At 38.6% G+C, this 21,086-nt stretch overlaps 1 protein-coding gene across 2 annotated transcripts in view; it reads right to left on the minus strand.

Annotated features, from left to right (window-relative positions):
- tns3 (tensin 3) overlaps window positions 1-21,086 on the minus strand; it is a 68,591-nt gene that overhangs the window by 29,079 nt on the left and 18,426 nt on the right. For both annotated transcript variants that reach the window (XM_083542611.1, XM_083542610.1), the window contains exons 2-12: window positions 18,853-19,002; window positions 16,628-16,678; window positions 15,039-15,161; window positions 13,961-14,025; window positions 12,835-12,918; window positions 10,182-10,294; window positions 5,114-5,174; window positions 2,249-2,324; window positions 1,471-1,597; window positions 1,143-1,208; window positions 70-171 (exon numbers count right to left, since the gene is read on the minus strand). In XM_083542611.1, coding sequence (XP_083398737.1) covers window positions 70-171; window positions 1,143-1,208; window positions 1,471-1,597; window positions 2,249-2,324; window positions 5,114-5,174; window positions 10,182-10,294; window positions 12,835-12,918; window positions 13,961-14,025; window positions 15,039-15,161; window positions 16,628-16,678; window positions 18,853-19,002 — 1,018 coding nt within the window. The remainder of the gene's footprint in view (window positions 1-69; window positions 172-1,142; window positions 1,209-1,470; window positions 1,598-2,248; window positions 2,325-5,113; window positions 5,175-10,181; window positions 10,295-12,834; window positions 12,919-13,960; window positions 14,026-15,038; window positions 15,162-16,627; window positions 16,679-18,852; window positions 19,003-21,086) is intronic.

Below are 21,086 nucleotides of genomic sequence, written 5' to 3' on the forward strand. Positions count from 1 at the left end.
TAGGAAGCGTTGTGCAGTAAAATGCAAACACACGCCGCAGTCGGACACATTTTTTTTTTGGAGCATTACCTTCCCCGTTGCAGACGTCCTGATACGAGTCCCATCTGGTGAGCGAGTCTGTAGAGCTGTAGTCCACCGAAACATCAGCACCGTTCTGCCACAGGTCAGCTCCTGTAACACACACACACACACACACACACACACACACACACACACACACACACACACACACACACCGGTTGATGCATTCTTAAGTTCTGATTATAATAATAAAATAAAATATAATAGAAAGAAAGAAAGAAAGAAAGAAAGAAAGAAAGAAAGAAAGAAAGAAAGAAAGAAAGAAAGAAAGAAAAACTAATGAACAAAAGTATTTGGACACAGTATTTGGAGATCTTACTCAAATCTCCACAAAATCTAGTGGAACATGTTCCCAGAAGAATACGAGTCGTATTATAATAACAGCAAACAGGCTCTAAATGTGGAATTGGACATTTAGATCTTTTGGTCAGGTGTCCATAAACTTTTGTTCGTAGGAGTAGCAGTGAGTGAGCAGTTGCTATAGAAACGCAGACACTAGAATGAAAAGATGAATTAACACTTTCTGACCAATCAGATTTTAGATTTCAGTATATAAATATATACAAATATATACAGTGCCTACATGAATAGACTAATAGACTACACAGTATATTTACTATTCACACACACACACACACACACACACACACACACACACACACACACACACACACACACACACACACACACACACACACACACTCTCTCTTGCTGGCTGCTGGAGTGAGGAGGTGGAATGTCTCTCGCTTCAACACACACAGACACAGACACACAGACACACAAAACACACAGACACAAAACACACACACACACACACACACACACACACACACACACACACACACACACACACAAAACACACTCTTTCTTCCTCCCTCCTGCTGGGAATCTCTCTCTGAGGGGAAATGTGTAAAGAGTGTGCTGACAGGGCAGCAGAAGAGCTCAGCATGCTGTGTCCCAGCTAACAGTAAGAGACGTGTGTGTGTGTGTGTGTGTGTGTGTGTGTGTGTGTGTGTGTGTGTGTGGACACAGAGTGGAAAGAGAACAACACTGAATTATACCTTGGCTCCTTTCAGGCCCTTCAGAGAAAACCAGCTCCACTTTGCCATAATCCGGAAATCTGGGATCTGAAATCCAAACAACAGCAGAGTTTCAGCATGAGGTGGAAAACTGGGACTAAATTACAACCCATAAAACACACACACACGCACGCACGCACGCAGACAGACAGACAGACAGACAGACAGACAGACAGACAGACAGACAGACAGACAGACAGACAGACAGACAGACAGACAGACAGACAGATAGATAGATAGATAGATAGATAGATAGGTGTGTGTGTGTGTGTGTGTGTGTGTGTGTGTGTGTGTGTGTGTGTGTGTAAACCTTTGTTGGCTTGCTCCATGTCCTCTTTCTCGAACATCAGACTGTACCCCTGCACAGCCCCGGTGTGGAACTGCAGCCTGAAGACCAGATCTCGCTGAGACGGACTGCTTTTATGGAAACACTTTACCTGTACACACACACACACACACACACACACACACACACACACGCACAATATTTTAATTACTGTTGATTCTGAATATTGGATGATTTGGTCTTTAATGGCTCCTGATGGAAAAAGTAAATATTTTATATGAATTAATAATCTGCATACCCAATACGATCTATCTATCTATCTATCTATCTATCTATCTATCTATCTATCTATCTATCTATCTATCTATCTGTCTGTCTGTCTGTCTGTCTGTCTGTCTGTCTGTCTATCTATCTATCTATCTATCTATCTATCTATCTATCTATCTATCTATCTATCTATCTATTTGACTTTGAAATGTAATGAAGATAAAGTAAAAATCTTGCCTAATGGAAATCCTTCAGTAAAGTACAGATATGTGAAAAATGACTTCATTACAGTAACAAATTACATTTACTTTATTACTGTCCACCACTGAGAAGATCCACATATGGGTCAGGTGTGTCAATACTTTTGGCCATAGTGGACGGGTTACTGCGATCATGACCTGGGTTCATTCAAAAAACTTCCTGTCTCTATCAGGTGAACCAGCAGGAAGTAGTTGTGTGGAGAAATCACTCGGTCCCCAGTATGTGTTAAACGAAATCTGTGTAAATATTTAGTGTACTGAGTTAATCTTTATACCATTATATCTCCTTTCAGTAGCTGCGCCGGCTCCAGGGCTATGCATACTTTGTGTCTGTGACCTGGTCCGATGTGACTGTAATCACACACACACACACACACACACACACACACACACACACACACACACACACACACACACACACACACACACACAGTCACAAAAAAAACCCTATTTAGACATACAAAAAACAAATACAGATACAATATTCTCATTCAAATAGAGTTTGGTCTACTTCCTGTCTGTCTACTTCCTACTTCCTTTCCAGTAAAGTCATTCTTTATTGAATTCTGATTGGCCAGAAAACATAAATTGCTTTTGTTTTGATAGAGCTGCCCGGATGTATGTTTTTTTTTATTTTTATGAATATTTGTATATAGAATGAGTCTATAGCTAACATATAGCTAAAAGCTAACATTTTTGGAGGGAGTCTCCAGTGTCAGTGCTTTGTCTGTTGTTGTTTTTTTTTATGTCCAGACACCATGTTAGTAACAAACCCTTGGTTTAGCTAGAATGTACAGAAGGAGTCTCCAGTGTCAGTGTTTTTTCTATAGGTTTATTAGGGGTCCAAGCACTATATTAGCAACATAAACTAAGTTTAGCTAGTATGTCAGTTCTGTGTAGGTTTTACTAGGGGTCCAAGCACTATTTTACCAAAATACACTTAGTTTAGCTAACATTTATAGGAGGAGTCTCCAGTGTTTGTTTTATAGTCATACAGTATGTACGTCTATAAGTTTTGCTAGGGGTCCAAGTACTGTATTAACAACATATACTAGCAAAAACTTGTATGTTTAAAACTCTATATAAGTACAGTGGAAACCTTCAATTACGAGTAACATGCTTTTCGAATGATTTGCAGGACGAGCAAAGGTTTGTATTAAAATGTAACTTACGAACGATAACTTGCATTGCGAACATCACGTGCGAACGACTCGCGCTAAACTGAAAAGATGGTTCTTTCTCTCTAGTTGCATAAAACAATGCGACCTCATTCGGCATGTATCCCTCATACAGGCAGCATTCGCACAAACTTATTGCTTATTTTTGCGTACAAGTGTCATTGGATAGGTTCTTTTTAGATGCGAACAAAAGGAAAGACATTCCAGTGAGTCAAAAGATGATTCACTGGAATGTGAGTGTAAATTAAGTTGGTTGAAGTTAGTAAAAGTCGTTCAAGAGAAACAACCCCCAAGAGTCAAATTCCCAATGAGATTCACCTTCAAAGCAATAACCCCCCCAATCTCCTTCACGCCAGCTACGACACTTTACGAAGGTAAAGTGGAGGTGAATTTGTTTTATTTGTACTTTATATTGTGCACTAATCATTGTTATTTGTTTTAGATACATTAGGGACAATAATTTATAGATAGAATATTGTTAAATAAGTATTGAATTGTTTTTACATGAATATTTTTGAGTGTGTGGCACGGATTGTCGGAGTTTACATTATTTCCTATAGGAAAATCCATTTTGCATTACAAATAAATTGCATTGTGAGCACTTTTCTGGAACAAATTAAGTTCGCAATTCAAGTTTCCACTGTAGATTTGTAAAAAAAACAGTTCATTTTTGATATGCTGAGGATTTTTCTGAAGAAATAAAGGTATATATAACTGTTATGAAAGGAGGCTCCAGAGTTAGCACATCGTTACAGGAAATGTAAAACCGAGGCAAACTTTTTGTTGGTTTCCAGGTCTGTTTTCATGATCTAATTTGTTTTGAGGGAGAAAAAAGCTGATGAAGGAACGGCCATTTATAAGTTAAGTCAAGTCAAGTCAAGTTTATTTGTATAGCGCTTTTCACAACAGACATTGTCTCAAAGCAGCTTTACAGAATTTAACAGTGAAGGTAAACGGTGTGTATTTATCCCTGATGATCAGCCATGGTGACTGTGGCAAGGAAAAACTCCCTTAGATGTTATGAGGAAGAAACCTTGAGAGGAACCAGACTCAAAAGGGGAACCCATCCTCATTTGGGTGACATCAAGAGTGTGATTATAGTCTTTAAACAATACAGAACACTGGAGAGTGAGAACTAACATGAGCACTGGAGTGTTATACCTGCTATAAGGTTAAAACAGGAATTTTATGTTATTCTATTATAAAATAATTGTAACGTTGTCAAATTGCTGTAGTATAAGAGAGAGAATAAAAAACGCTCCAGGCCATGCTGGTACAAAGTTATAAGAATGAATAATTTTATCACATGACATCACTTTGTTTACAACCCCAGTAGTGTTATTATATACTTTTATATTATATACATAGCATTTTCTTATTCTTTGTTGTTTTAAAATGGTGTACATGCCTAGAAATAAAAAACCTTTTCCTGTATCTACCATCTATCGATCGATCGGTTGTATCCATCTATCTTTTTTCTTATTAGTAGATTCTACATCTAGATTTTATTCAATTGAATTTAAGAACATTAAGTGAGAGTTTGGTTGGGGAACATGTTGGACATTTTTTTACTAGGGGTCCAAGTACTGTGGTAACAACATATACTAGCAAACACTTGTTTGACCAAAGCTTTATATAAATATACTTGTAAAAAAATAAATAAACGTTACATGTTTGATATGTCAAGGTTTTCTCTGTAGAAATAAAGGTCTATATATAATATTTATGAAAGGAGTCAGTGCTTCGTCTGTAGATGTAATTAGGGGTCCAAACACTATATTTATCATATACACTTTCTATATTTAACATTTCTACAACCACAGTAGTGTTATTATATACTTTGATTTTATTATACACTTTTTCTTTGCTGTTTGACACCTTTATATGTACTTATACACAGAGCTTTTTCTTTTTCCAAGGAAATGATAACATCACTAAAAGGTAAAATGGTGAGGAACTCACTAAACTCCGGAGGCGTAGACAGCCTGCATCCCCTGGTACACCTTGATGAAAGGACGACACACTGCAAAACATGAAGAAAATCACAATATATTGTGAACAGCATACAAATGTCCATTTTCCACAGTGCATATGATCTACTGTATACAGTATGAGAAGAATAATATACATGTACCATTACACAACTACATTAACGAGACACTGGGTTTTGTGGACAACTGACAATATGATTGGTATGTGCTTCTTTTTGAGCATCTCTGCCCACATTTAGTTTTTATTTACTTTTATAATGAGCTCCACTCTTCTGGAAAGATGTTCCACTAGATTTTGTCTAGAAGTGTGAGAACTCATTCAGACACATAACTGTTAGTAAAGTCAGGTACTGATGTAGAGGAGTTTAGGAGGCCTGAGGTGCAGTCAGTGTTCACATTCATCCTAATTGAGCTCTATCGCAGAAGATCCTCCACATTTTTCAACCCATGGAAAGCAGATCTCTATGGAACTGACATTGGCATTCTGGAACACGTTTGGGACTCCAGTCAAGTCAAGTCAAGTGGCTTTTGTTGTCATTTCCACCATACACAGTGGTACACAGTACACAGCACACAGTAAAAACGAGACAACATTCCTCCAGAACCCCGGTGCTACACTAAACATCATAGAGCTACAATACATAACATAAAGGTACATAAAGTACATCGAGTGAAACCGAGAGCAAACAGTGCAGATGAAAAACAGTACAGACAAACAGGCAACACAAGACAGTGTGGGACAATACACATAACAAGATAGGGCCGATCAGTAAACCTACTGTATACTCTGAATATACAGTACTGTACAAAGAGAACTATAAAGACTATAACCGAGAGTAAATGTAAACACAATGCAGTGCAAACAGCAGTAGCAGCAGTCAAGAGGTGCAAAAAACAGCATGTAAACAGTGTTATATGGTTAAGTATAAATAATAAATAAATGATGGTGGAATGGATTGAGATGAGTAATGAGTGTGTGTTAAGTTCAGGTTCTACAGTTCGATAACACACAGTTGAATGAGTGTGTGTGTGTGTTTGTGTGCGAGTTCCATTTTAGTTCTGTCTATTGAGGAACCTGATGGCTTGTGGGAAAAATCTGTTACACAGTCTGGTTGTGAGGCCCGAATGCTTCGGAAACGCTTTTTTGATGGCAGGAGGGTGAAGAGTGTGTGTGACGGGTGTCTGGGGTCGTTCACAATGCTGTTGGCTTTGCGGATGCAGCGTGTGGTGTGAATGTCCATAATGAAGGGGAGAGAGACTCTGATGATCTTCTCAGCTGTCCTCACTATCCTCTGTAGGGTCTTGCGATCCAAGACGGTGCAGTTTCCAAACCAGGCAGTGATGCAGCTGCTCAGGATGTTCTCAATGGTCCCTCTGTAGAACATGGTCAGGATGGGGGGAAGGAGATGAGCTTTCCTCAGCCTTTTTAAGAAAGTAGAGACGCTGCTGGGCTTTCTTGGTGATGGAGCTGGTGTTGAGTGACCAGGTGAGGTTATCCTCCAGATGAACACCAAGGAATTTAGCGCTCTTGACGATCTCCACTGAGGATCCATCAATGATCAGTGATGAATGGCTGCTCTGTGCTCTCCTGAAGTCCACAACCATCTCTTTGGTTTTGTCAACATTCAGATACAGGTTGTTAACTGTTAACTGGTGCACCTCTTATCTGTATGCTGACTCGTCATTCTTGCTGATGAGACCAACCACAGTCGTGTCATTGGCAAACTTGACGATGTGGTTCAAGCTGTGCATTGCTACACAGTCGTGAGCCAGCAGAATGAACAGCAGTGGGCTGAGCACACAGCCCTGAGGGGCTCCAGTGCTCAGTGTGGTGGTGCTGGAGATGCTGTTCCCGATCTGGAATGACTGAGGTCTCCCAGTCAGGTAATTCACGATCCAGTTGCAGAGGGAGGTCTTCAGGCCCAGTAGGCTCAACTTCTCAATCAGGTGCTGAGGGATGATTGTGTTGAATGCTGAGCTGAAGTCTATGAACAGCATTCCCACATATGTGTCCTTGTTGTCCAGGTGGGTGAGGGCCAAATGGAGGGTTGTGGAGATGGCATCGTCCGTGGAGAACAATACGCAATAGCAATACTGTTGAACAATACGCAAACTGCATGGGGTCCAGTGTGGGTGGAAGCTGTGTCTTGATGTGCCTCATGATGAGCTTCTTGAAGCACTTCATCACGATGGGTTTCAGAGCAACGGGACGATAGTCATTGAGGCAGGAGACAGTAGACTTTTTTGGCACAGGGTCAATGGTCGTCATCTTGAGGCACTCCCTGCTCCTCAGGGGGGTGTTAAAGATGTCGGTATAGACATCCACTAGCTGTTCTGCACATTCCCTCAGCACTCTGCCAGGAATGTTGTCTGGTCCAGCAGACTTCCATGGGTTAACTCTGCATAGAGTTTTCCTCACTTCAGCTCTGGTTAGACAGAGCACCTGGTCACTGGGTGGTCTTCCTCGCCTTTACTTTGTTCTGTACCTCAATCCGGGTGTAGAAGTCGTTCAGCACATCTGGTGAGGTAATGTTGGAGTTCGTGATCGCCTGGATGCCCCCAAGGACAGTTTGGCCCTTGCTGTTCTTAAGGCCGTCTTGTCCCCTGCTCTGAAAGCAGAGTCTCTAGAGCAAGTGAAGGGAAAAGTTTCATGTCCTATACAATGGTGTGTCTAGAAATTTGTGGGGATAGTTTGAGGAAGAACCACATATGGGTGGAGAAGTCAGATAGCTCTCTCCAGAAGAGTGGACGTTAATATGCAGACTTAATGTGGAATGAGAAGTAAATACCAACCTTGTGCTCAGGCATCCCAAAAAAACCTTTGTCCTTATAATGTATTTGAAAGGTATATGATTTTACGATGGTGTTTTAGTGGCATGTTAAAAAAAGATATATTTAAAAAAAAAATAATAGCTTGAAAATAAAGTGGAAATGATGAGAATAAATTCTAAATATTTTATAAGTCACAAAATTTTATATATTTTATATGTAAATATTATATATATATATGGGTGTGTGTATTTATGTGAGAAGAGAGAGAAAGAAAGAGAAAGAGTCTCTTTCTGTTCGCTTGTCAGCCTTTTGAATGTGGAATGAGTTTCCCCGGCTGTGTGAGTGTAAACACGCCCAGATATGTGACCTAAACACCAGGTGTATTCACATCACCTGCTCCAGGTGGACCAAGAATATAATGGTTTATACACATACAACCTGCATCTCCAGGAGTGTTAAATAATATAAGGCCCTGAATGGCTTCATTTGGGTCACCGTTTCCATAGTAACATTCACAAGGAATAAATATTGAATACCTTACATCTAGAGTACAAAGCGGATGATCCTCTGTAGTGACCCCTAACGGTAGAAGCCGAAAGACGAAGAGTACAAAGTGTCTGACTTGGTTGATTGACATTGACAAGTTTTATGCATTGTTTAATGGAAGGAGTCTCCAGTGTCAGTGTTAGAACTGGAACCCCAGGCCTCCTCTTCATACCCTTTGTGACTGAATAAATGTTCTCCACAAAATTAGGTGGAACATCTTCCCAAAAAATGAAAGGTTGTTTTAACAGGAAATGGGGATAAAAAGGTGGAATGAGATGTTCAAAAAGGAGGTCAGGTGTCCACAAACTTTTGTTTAGATTTGTCTATATGTCAGCATAATTGTATTTAAGCTATGATTTTACAGATGATTATAGAAATTGTGTAGACTGAAGCACTGGAGAGGAAGATGAACATTCAGAATGTTATTTGGCTCCAACAGGTTGGTTCCAGTAAAAAAAAACTGGAAGCAGGTTTTGAGTAAATAAAAAAATTGAAAATCTGAAAAAGTAATCAGTATGATGAGTAACAACTCTTAAGCAGACTTCAATTAGTTCTTGTAAAGGCTGTTCCTTGTACACTCTGGAGAAATGTTTTTCTGCAGAACACTGTTTTTTCAAATGAAAATAAAACACTTTATTGACCAAGAACTCTTAGAAAAACCTTGAGGAGGCGAGTCCTAAATCGAAAGAAAACACGACTAGAGCTTGGACATTTTGTACAAAATATGCACAAGCTCCATCTGGCCATTTTTGGAAATAGTCAGTATAAGTTGCACTGTTCCTATTTTAAGGAATGTTTTAAGGGCTGCTCCGTATTTTGACTTTTAAGTTCTTCTTTCATTTTTATTGCAATGATTAGTTTATTATATTACAAAATATTAAATATTATTGCATTCTCCTTATGTTATTTTTATTTTTTATATTTAAAATTTTCATGAAATTAAATTTTTTATTTCTTTTTATCTTTTAATTGTATACTTTTATTTATTTACTTACTTATATATATATATTTTTTCTTTTTTTAAATCTTATAATCATTTTTTATATTTTATTTCATTTTAACATTGACCATCTTTTAATCCTTTTTATGTCATAGACCACATTTAATTTTTGTTTTAATTTAATTTTGAATTTATTTTATTTTATTTCTATGTTATGGAATATTTTTACCCAATGATTTTATTTCATGCCATGAACTGCTTTTATGTTTTATTGTAGATTATTTTATTCTTATTCTTAAATTCTTTTTATATCTCACACTTAAAAAAGACTGTATTTTATTGTTGTAATGTCAGTTTTTTATTTTATTTTTTTAATTAAATTGTATGTCATAAACATAAATGAACATATATTTTTTTAGCCTTTTTATATTTTTATTTCTATCATGTTTTATGTCATAAACTGTACAATTATTCCTTTTTTATTTGTATTATTTTTTTATTATTCCATTTGAATTGACAATTTTATTTACTGAAATGTTTTCTTATTTTCTTTTTTTTAACTTATTTATTCTATGCTAAAGACTGCATAATTTTTTATATATTTATAATTTTGTTTATTCTTTTCATTTTTTATTTTATTCCATTTTTGTTGTTACTGTAAAAGTCTTTAAGTGCACATTGTACCTGAACTTCTGTTACTTTTAAAAGATGAGAGAGAAACGAAAAAAAGAAAACATTTTTGAGAGTAATAAGTTACGTTGATAAACACAAAAGTACAAACCCCCGGTGTTGTCGAAGTTGGGAATGCCGTGGAGGATTATACAGTGCAGGAAGACAGGCGAGGCGTTCATCTTCATGGAGCCACTAAGCAGACTGTTCAGGATCCATACGTATCTGAAAAAATAAATAAAATATTCACACGCTTCTAACCGGATCAAACTAACAACCAGAACGTTCACAATCCAGGGCGGAAAATACTGGCGTGTTTTATGCTGCTTATCACTTGACCTGTTTATTTTTAGAAAAATCTCACATGGCTCTGTTTGGGCTTCTGTGTTCTACACTCTGTCTTGATTATGCATTCAGGACCACAATAAAACTCAGATCACCAGATAGTTTATAATAAACAGGGATTGAAAAGACACTACATTTATAACAGTAATCACAACAATCAAACACAAACCATTCCTAAACTGAAAACAAGGAAAAATAGATAGAAGGAGCAATAATAAAAGCTGGAAAGAAAGAAAGAAAGAAAGAAAGAAAGAAAGAAAGAAAGAAAGAAAGAAAGAAAGAAAGAAAGAAAGAAAGAAAGAAAGAAAGAGAAACAAACAAGATATGAAGGGTGGAAGGAAGGAAGGAATAATGAGAATAGGAGAAAAAGGAGAGAAAGAAAGAAACAATAGATAGATAGATAGATAGATAGATAGATAGATAGATAGATAGATAGATAGATAGATAGATAGATAGATAGATAGATAGATAGATAGATAGATAGATAGATAGATAGAAAGAAAGAAAGAATATAGTAAGGAAGGAAGGAAAGAATAGTGAGAATATGAGAAAGAAAGAAAGAAAGAAAGAAAGAAAGAAAGAAAGAAAGAAAGAAAGAAAGAAAGAAAGAAAGAATAGATAGATAGATAGATAGATAGATAGATAGATAGATAGATAGATAGATAGATAGATAGATAGAAAGAAAGAAAGAAAGAAAGAAAGAAAGAAAGAAAGAAAGAAAGAAAGAATATAGTAAGGAAGGAAGGAAAGAATAGTGAGAATATGAGAAAGAAAGAAAGAAAGAAAGAAAGAAAGAAAGAAAGAAAGAAAGAAAGAAAGAAAGAAAGAAAGAAAGAATAGATAGATAGATAGATAGATAGATAGATAGAAAGAAAGAAAGAAAGAAAGAAAGAAAGAAAGAAAGAAAGAAAGAAAGAAAGAAAGAAAGAAAGAAAGAAAGAATATAGTAAGGAAGGAAGGAAAGAATAGTGAGAATATGAGAAAGAAAGAAAGAAAGAAAGAATAGATAGATAGATAGATAGATAGATAGATAGATAGATAGATAGATAGATAGATAGATAGATAGATAGATAGATAGATAGATGATAGACGGACGGACGGACGGACGGACGGACGGACGGACGGACGGACGGACGGACAGACAGACAGACAGACAGACAGACAGATAGATAGATAGATAGATAGATAGATAGATAGATAGATAGATAGATAGATAGATAGATAGGGTTTTAAAGGGGTAAAGCAGCACCTGGTACAGAGAGGAAGCAGAGAATTGCAGAAAACAGGTCAGAGTATAGATACATGGACAAGATTTGGAATATGGTTCTTCCCTAAACTGTTAACACAAAGATGCAGAAGGTCTTTAGATGTCTTTCACTTGAACTAGGAGACCCAAACATATTCCAGCATGACAGTACCCCTGTACACAAAGCCAGCTCCATGAAGATCTGCTTTCCATGGGTTGGAGTAAAAGATCTCCAGCCATAAAGCTTCTTTAACCCCTTTCAAATGACTGTGAATGCTGTGAACACCCTGGTGAACATCCTCCACAAAATATACTGGAACATCTTCCCCCAAGACTGGAGCTTATTATAAGAGCAAATGGAGACCCAATGTGGACTGGGATGTTCAGAGATTGATGGGATGTTCATTGATGTTGATGATCTTTAAACAATTAGAATTTGTTAAGGAAAACCATATTTAGAAGAAAACGTCATGCAAATGCGTCAAAGGATGAGAAAGATGACTCATGTGTCATATTTGAAGCGTATGTTTCATGGCAGCAACCTGACACCGAGTCAAACAAAACAACATGAAGATAAAAGAGCCAGGATTAATGCCCAGCCTGGCTTCTGCTGCTATTTCCCCAGCTGCTTGCTTTGATCCAGGTGTGTCATTGTGCTGGAAATGAGAGAAATTTGGGCAGATTGAGTGAACGAGGCTCTGTAACGGAATGAATTTTACAGAATCCGTATTTCGGGACAGAACCACGAGCACTTAATCAAAACCACGAAACCACGAAACTCAAAACCTTCGCAATAAATCATCCTACTTAATGGAGTTTAAAAGCGTAGACACGGACCTGGTGAGCAGGTTTCAGTGCTGAATTAAAAGTTCTCACTCCATCACAACACACAGCTCACTGAAAGTGTATTCATACCGCAGTAGCATCCAGGAGAACTCTATCTGAGCTACAGTGCTCAAAAGTTTACACCCCCACTGGCTTTCTCTGGGTTTTTAATATAATACTGTCTAATAATATAATACTCTAAAGCAATGTGTCATGAGATAGATAGATAGATAGATAGATAGATAGATAGATAGATAGATAGATAGATAGATAGATAGATAGATAGATAGATAGATAGATAGATAGATAGATAGATAGATAGATAGATAGATAGATAGATAGTCGTTACCGTTTCTGCGAGGGTGTCATCAGGGCCGAGACTTTATCATCGTAGAACTTTCTCATAGCAAAGCGATCTAGGGCCTGATCTGCACTGTAACACATGCAGATATAAACATGAGAAAGGTGTGATTCATACCAATAGGAAACCACACACACACACACACACACACACACACATACACACACACACACACACACACACACACACACACACAGATGCAGTATTAGAGAGATCATGTGGTAAAGCTAGAGATTCCAGCACTGAGAAGCAGAATGTCCTGGTTAAGTAAACATTATGGAGGACTGAATAACCTCCTGCAGGGTAAAGGCCCAGCTCACAGTTCACTTCACAGCTGGAGTGTGTGTCCAGAGCAGATAAGCAGAAATACATACAGTATGATCATTAACATTTAAAGCAAATGAGCAGGTGAGCAACAATGGTCAAGGAAAAAGTACACACACACACACACACACACACACACACACACACACACACACACACACACACACACACACACACGCCATTTGGTGGACAGTAATGAAGTAAATGTAGCTGTAGTGAAATCAGTGGTCAAACTGGTCAAACACACAGAAATCCACCAATAAGGGTCGAGCGCACGCTCTGTTTTATATTTGTTTTGATTGGCGCTTGGTGGCATCTACTTATCACCAACATACATACTGAGTCGATTAGGCAAAGAGTCTTGTGACAAAAATGATAATAGGAACATTATAGCCATAATAAATCATAGTACTTTTGATCCTTAAGTTTTTGCCATTTGAAGGCTTTTAGTACTTTTACTTAAGTGAAAGTTTAAAGGGACATTTTTACTTTTACTGGAGTCAAATTTTAATGACTGTATCTCTACTTTTATTTGAGTGCAGGATTTGTGTACTTCATTCAACACTGGTAGACAGACAGACAGACAGACAGACAGACAGACAGACAGACAGACAGATGGACGGACGGACAGACAGACAGACGGACAGACAGACAGACAGACAGACAGACAGACAGACAGACAGACAGACAGACAGACAGACAGACAGACAGACAGACAGACATCATGACAGTATGGAAACTGTGGTAATGCTATGTAGATGATAAAGTAAGATGATGTGAAGTGAGGTACCTGGCTGAGATGTCTGTGAAATGAACAAAGGAAGAGATGATCACACCGATCCTGCCTTTACCTCCCTGCAGCACAGAAAACAACTCATTACTACCCAGGTTTCTGAGTGCATGCATAACTAAACTAACAAACAAATAAATACATAAATAAAATAAAAAACAAAAAAGTTACCAAATAATAATAGAAAAACACTTTTAATAACTAATAGCACTAGACTAGAATAGAACTAGTACCTATATATATATAATTATGTAATTATGGTGTTATGTAAATCGAGACCAAACGAAACCTTTGCTGTGTTTCCACACGGACTGTTTTAATTGTCGGATCTGTGCACCATGGCAGATTTTGGTACATGATTTGAGACTTGGTGCATCAGTAAATGTTTAATGATTAATATATATATATATATATATATATATATATATATATATATATATATATATATATATATATATATATATGCGCTGGGTTGCAGATCGGAAGGTCTGGGGTTCAAGCCCCGGTATCGCCAAGCTGCCACTCTTGGGCCCTTGAGCAAGGCCCTTAACCCTCTATGCTCCAGGGGTCCCTTACGAGGGAAATATCAAGGTTCGTGACGTCGGAGTGACGTGGGGCCGCCTTCCTGTGGGCTCACCACCTGCAGGAGGGACTGTAAGGGACGGTGCTGTCAGGATTGGGCAGCAGTCGAAGGCGGGGGCCTGCTTAGACTGCTGCCCCCGCGACCCGAATTACGGATAAGCGGGAGAAAATGAATGAATGAATGAATATATATATATATATTTAGCAGGAGTTTATTATTATCTGATTAAAGAAATGAAGTTGTAAATAAATGTGTTGCGTTAAAGGTTTTATTTTCACCTCTTTTATATTTACTCATTTGAATTTTTTTTATAAATGGCATAATAGATTTAGTTTTGGGTCAAACTATTTTCTTTTTTCACACACACACACACACACACACACACACACACACACACACACACACACACACACACACACACACACACACATCTTTTTACTGATTTTTGGATTATGCAAATCCCTTTATCCATATGTACAGTATGAGAAATCTCACCCTGCAGTAAATGACCACTACATGCAGCGGGTCGTTGTTCAGCCAGTTTTCCATTGCCTTACAGATGGTACAGATCTTATCCAGAGGAGGAGCGTGGAGGTCCGGCCAGCCTGTATCTAACGTCTGAGCAAAAAAATAAAAATAAATAAATCACAGACATCAGGGTAACTCAAGCAAGATATCTCTAAGTAGAGACCAAACTTACTGTAAGCAACACATCAAATCAGATAATGTTATCAAATTCTCCAGAAGTTTCACTGATTAAATCAGAGATGATAAAATCATCAAATCTCTAAACTAGTAACCAGTGTTCCAGTCCTGTTCTTCTCTTCAGACACTTTGTGCAGCTGACGATGGTTCCACAAGAAGAGAACTCAAGAACTGAGAATGAATTTGTGATGGACTTAATATCAGCAGTCTGCTGCAGTGGTTCAGGACCACAGGTTGCATGAACAGCGTCCATCACTGAACTCAACAATGATGGAACTGTAATGAATGGACATTCGATGATGAGGATGAGGTTTGCTTTTGAGTTTGGTTCCTCTTAAGGTTTCTTTCTCATGACGTCTCAGGGAGTTTTTCCTCAGCACAGTTGCCACCGGCTTGTTCATTAAGGAAAAACGAGTTTATTAGAGGGACAGCGCATGTAGGACATTTTGAAGACAAAGTGAGGGAAGCTCGATTGTGATGGTTTGGACATGCGCAGAGGAGGGACATGGGGTATATCGGGAGGAGAATGCTGAGGATGGAGTCGCCTTTAAGGAGAAAAAGATGAAGGCCAAAGAGGAGGTTTATGGATGTGGTGAGGGAAGACATGCAGGTGGTTGGGGTGAAAGAGGGAGATGTAGAGGACAGAGGGTATGGAGACGGATGATCCGCTGTGTCCCTTGTCCAGAGTGACGTACAAACTTAATACAAATATAACTCTTGAATTCTACAAAGCAAACTTGGAAAGTGCTAATTTAAGTGTTTCAGGATGAGGTAGGTCTTCAACCGTCGCTTAATGATAGCCAGGGACTCCGCTGTACGGACATCTAGGGGAAGTTCATTCCACCGCCTCGGTGCCGTAACAGGGAAGAGCCTTGAAGTATTCTCACCTCTCATTCTGAGAGAAGGTGGTACCAGTCGCGCAGTGCTGGAGGATTCTTAAACAGAATCACCGTACTGATCATATAAGCTACATCAAATGCATCCGTAAATATTCCATGAAGGTCAGTAAGGTTATTGAAAAAGGTTTGCAATCGCTCTCTCATTTTGTATAGAACTGGATGTTGCTATGGTTACAAGTATGTATAGGCAGTGCTTTCATTCAGAATGCAAATTGTTCCTTTAGAAATGCACAAACTCGCACCTGAACTCCTTCAAGCCAATCAGAAACGAGTATTCTAACAGCCCATGGCCTTCCAAAGAGATGTATTTTTCTTCTTTTTTTTTGTGGTGTTTTGCACACGAGTGTATGCACGCCAGAGCGGGTGTTGCTTCAAGCCCTTGATGACTAACGCAGTCAACACACTCCACCCCACACACACTCCACCCACACACTCCAGCGCTTTCTTTGAGCTATTTCCAAACAGATCTATTTCTATTACCTTAGGGTTCAACTTGGTCAGGTCATGTTTCTTCTCTGACAGGTTGATCACCTGGAACAAAAACAGAAACATGAGCAAACCTCGGGGATAGGAACGTGAAAAAAAACCTTGGCTTTTTGAATGGGCGTGTCTGAACTTATCGCACAGAGCATGCACAGTCATGCAGTACCAATAGTCACCACTCAATTAAATGATTATTGATAGAAAATAAGTGTTTTAGAAAATAATGTTTTCATTATTTTATTTCAAACAAACGTTTAACAGAATATGACCCACCACACAAATAATATCCAGACTGTCACATGATGTACCTATATCTCCTCCTCGCTTTATAGGCTTTTGGGAATAAACAATCGACTCTCCTGCTTTTGAATCAAATTCAATACCAGAAGGCACAGATGACTCAGTGATCTCAAAATATATAATCAAGTGACAGAATGATGAACGGAGGGACAGCAAACAAAAAAAATCCCAGGATGGGGTATGACAGGGACTCTATATATACACTATATGAAAAAAATATAGTATAATATAATATATGGACTTTTCCTGCCATATGAGGTTCTTCTCGGAAATTTGAGATACACAATTGTATAAGATGTCTTTGGATTAAATTTCCCCTTCACTTGAGATGCACTAGGAGACCCAAACCTGTTCCAGTATGACAATGCTTATGTGCACAAAGCCAGCTCTATGAAGATCTGCTTTCCATAGGTTGGAAGATGTGGAAGATCTCCTGCTTTAGAGCTTCAACCCTATTATGATGAGCTGAGAAAGCTGACTGCATTCAAGGCCTCACAAACATCAATACCCAAATTTGTGTCTTAATGAATCTCCACAAATCTCCACAAAATGTAATTCAAGTTTATTGCTATAGCACTTTTCACAAATGACATTGTGTTTCACAAGTGAACTGTGTGTACCTAATTAGCAGGAAAAAACTCCTTTGGATTCTCTGAGGCAGAAACCTTGAGAGGAACCATACTCAAATGAGAACCCATCCTCAAATGAGAACCCAAGGTTCACAAACCTTTGTCTATATAGCGTACATTTAATTTCAGTGTGAGTTTGTTTGTCTTGAGAGGACTTTGTCTCGTATATTTGTCTCGAATGCGTGAGTCCAAACAACAGTACTAACAATGACATGAAAGTCAAAGGAGAGATATATTCATCACAAGACAGCAGATAACACTGGAGACTGCAGGGACGAGTAAACAGCATTCATTCTGTCTTGGGATCAGCGAGGTTTATCAGCACAAGCTCCGCCCCTTTAAACAAACAAACAAACTAAAATCCTAACACCAGACTCTGCAAATGTATATGCAAAATCTTTCCTGTGAAAACTATGGTTTTTAAGAGACATGTGCACATTCCTTTGGTTGAAAAAATCTTTAATTAGCATAAATACTAGCTTCATATTTAACTGAAATCCTTCACCTTATAGATGTTGTAGCTCTGGGCATAATCCTAATATTCCTTTGTGGAGTTTGTGGATACTCAAACATAAGATCGTTATGTCATTGAAGCTCTTTAAAAGGAGATCCACTCCAGCCCATAAAAAGCAGATCTTCATAGTGCTGGCTTTGTGAACAGGCACATTGTCATGCTGGAACAGATTTGGGTCTCGTAATTCAAGTAAAGGGAAAATGTCATGCTACACCATCCAAAGACAAAAGATACAATTGTGTACCTTCAAATTTAATTGGCTAAGAACCGCAGGTGGCTGTAAAAGTCCCAAAACTTTTATATCCGGAATGATGTACAATTATCTCGTTAATAGAACTGAGCAGCTATAGTGTTAAGGGGCCTTGCTCAGGGGCCCAGTACTCTAGTGTGGCTGGGATTCAAACTCACAACCTTTGGATCCAAAGTTAAACGCTTTTAAAAAAACGTTTTAACAACAGTTACAACTAATTATGACATCAAAACACTGTAAACCGTTGCAACGCAACCACATCGTATCAAATAACATTCTAAGAACTTCGAACGCTCCTGATTCTGTATTGCTTGGACCCGTACATCTGTAACAAGCGTGTTAATTGCTGTTTGTCTCAAAAACCAGACTTTCTGTACAGACGTCCCTGCGTGACGTTCACGAGACAAGCCGAAACCCATTCCTCCAGGGCCTATAATCCTGCGCTGCTGCTTCATTCTCTAGAAACGTCTGCTCCAGCAAAAAAAACCCAGCGAGAACGTAAACACTCAGGCCCGGATCGCCGTCTTACCAAATAGTTATCTGCGTGTTTGGACTTGAGCATGCGAGTGACGTCCTTGAGATTGTGCAGGTAGGTCTCCTCGGAGCAGTTCTGCGGGAACGAGACGGCGATGATGCGCTCCGTTATGTAGGTCAGGTCCAGTTCGTAGCCTTCCTCCATCTGTACGGAGAGAAAACACAACATGCATCGTGATTATATGATTTTCATCGGGCACAGTCGTCGAAATGTATTGTTTGGGTTCGTCGTAAACGTCGCATCGTTTACACAATTTCGCGTCACGGCAAACAGCATGAAAGGAGCGCTCGAACAATATGGACAAAGGAAACACAAATTGCTTTACATACTTGCCCTGAAAGGTTTTACTACATGACAAGTGAAAGATTGATTTTTATTTACCTCTCGCTGAATTGCCTCCCTGTGGTGGGAAGCGTTAACTGATTATAGTTTGAACAATATCCACAAAAGCGTTTCAAAATTATGATAAATACGTATTAGGACACCTGATCTTTCCAGCCATATCTGGATCTTACCCATATAATTGTGTAGGACGTCTTCAGATGCCCTTGAACTACATTTAAACTTGAACTAGAAGACCCAAACCTGTTCCCACATTTTGTGTGGATTTTGTTCCATGAGGATCTGTTTTCCATGGGTCAGAAGATTTCCTGCTATAGACCTCCAACCCTATTGAACATGAATAAAAACATTGACTGCACCTCGGGCCTTCTCGTCTCACCTACTTTAGTACCTGACTTAACTAACACCCTTGTGGCTGAATAAGATCTCACAGAAAATGGAACATCTTTCCAGAAGAGTGGAGCTTGTTGTAACAAGAAATGGGGACTAAATGTAGAGGAACCTTTGGAGAAATCTAGGAGTACATTTAAAAAACAATGAGAGGGAAGTGGTAGCTCAGTGGATAAGATGTTGGACTTCTGATAGGTTTAAATTCCAGCACCACCAAGCTGGCCTTTGAGCAAGATCCTTAACCCTCACTTGCTCAACTGAAGAACTGGGATAACTGATACCAATCTTATAATTTGTTCACAAACTTCTTTCCATTTATATGTATGTCATAAATGTATTGCTTTTACACTGGTTTAAATCCTACCTGTCCGATCGTTACCATTTCTTAGATTTAAATGGAGAGCTATCCAGGCTATTGCTAGTGAACTATGGCGTGCCACAAGGTTCAGTTCTAGGAACCCTGCTCTTCACAATAGACATGCTTCCCTTAGGAAATATTATTAGAAGGCATGGAATTAGCTTCCATTGTTATGCTGATGATACCCAACTATATATCTCATCTAAACCAGGCGATATAGCTTAATTAACTCGGATAACTGAGTGTGTTAAGGAAATAAGAGATTGGATGACCCATAACTTTCTACTTTTAAATTCTGATAAGACAGAGATTTTGCTCATCGGCCCAAAAACTAGTATACAGAAGCATCTCAACCTGCATTTAGACGGATGCTCTGTAACCACTAGTTCAACAGTAAAAGACCTGGGAGTCATTTTAGACAGCAAGAAGCTCATCCATGCCTTTATGACCTCCAGAATAGACTACTGTAATGCGTTACTAGGTGGATGTCCTGCGTAATTAATAAACAAGATTCAGTTAGTTCAGAATGTGGCAGCAAGAGTTCTCACAAGGTCAAGAAAATATGATCATAACCCCAATCTTATCGTCACTACATTGGTTTCCGGTTAAGTTTCGAATAGACTACAAACTACTGCTACTCAATTATAAAGCACTAAATGGATTGGCTCCCATGTATCTCTCCAGTCTTCTAACACGCTACAATCCGTCATGCTCCCTGAGATCTCAAAACTCTGGGCTTCTAGTAGTTCCTAGAATAGCAAAGTCCACTAAAGGTGGTAGAGCATTTTCACATTTAGCTCACGTCCCACCTCATGAAGATTATGGACTTTAAAGAAGTAGATGACAAACTCGCAAACATCCTGAACCATCTAGAGACGTACCAGTGCCAATTGGATCTCACTGCATGTGTGGAGTTTGACATTGGACCTCCTGAAGTGTTTAAAGGCTCTGGCATGGAGAAGCTGATGCTGGATCTGTGATGATCACAAATGTTGAGCTCAGTAGCTCCTACTTTTATACCAAAGACTGTTGAAAGAACATTTACTTATAATCTTATACTCCAGTGCTCATGTTAGTTCTCACTCTCCAGTGTTCTGTATTGTTGAAAGATTTATGATCAAACTCTTGATGTCACCCA

The sequence above is a fragment of the Silurus aristotelis genome (genome assembly GCF_946808225.1).
Source record: "Silurus aristotelis genome assembly, chromosome: 5".
NCBI classification, from domain to species: domain Eukaryota; kingdom Metazoa; phylum Chordata; class Actinopteri; order Siluriformes; family Siluridae; genus Silurus; species Silurus aristotelis.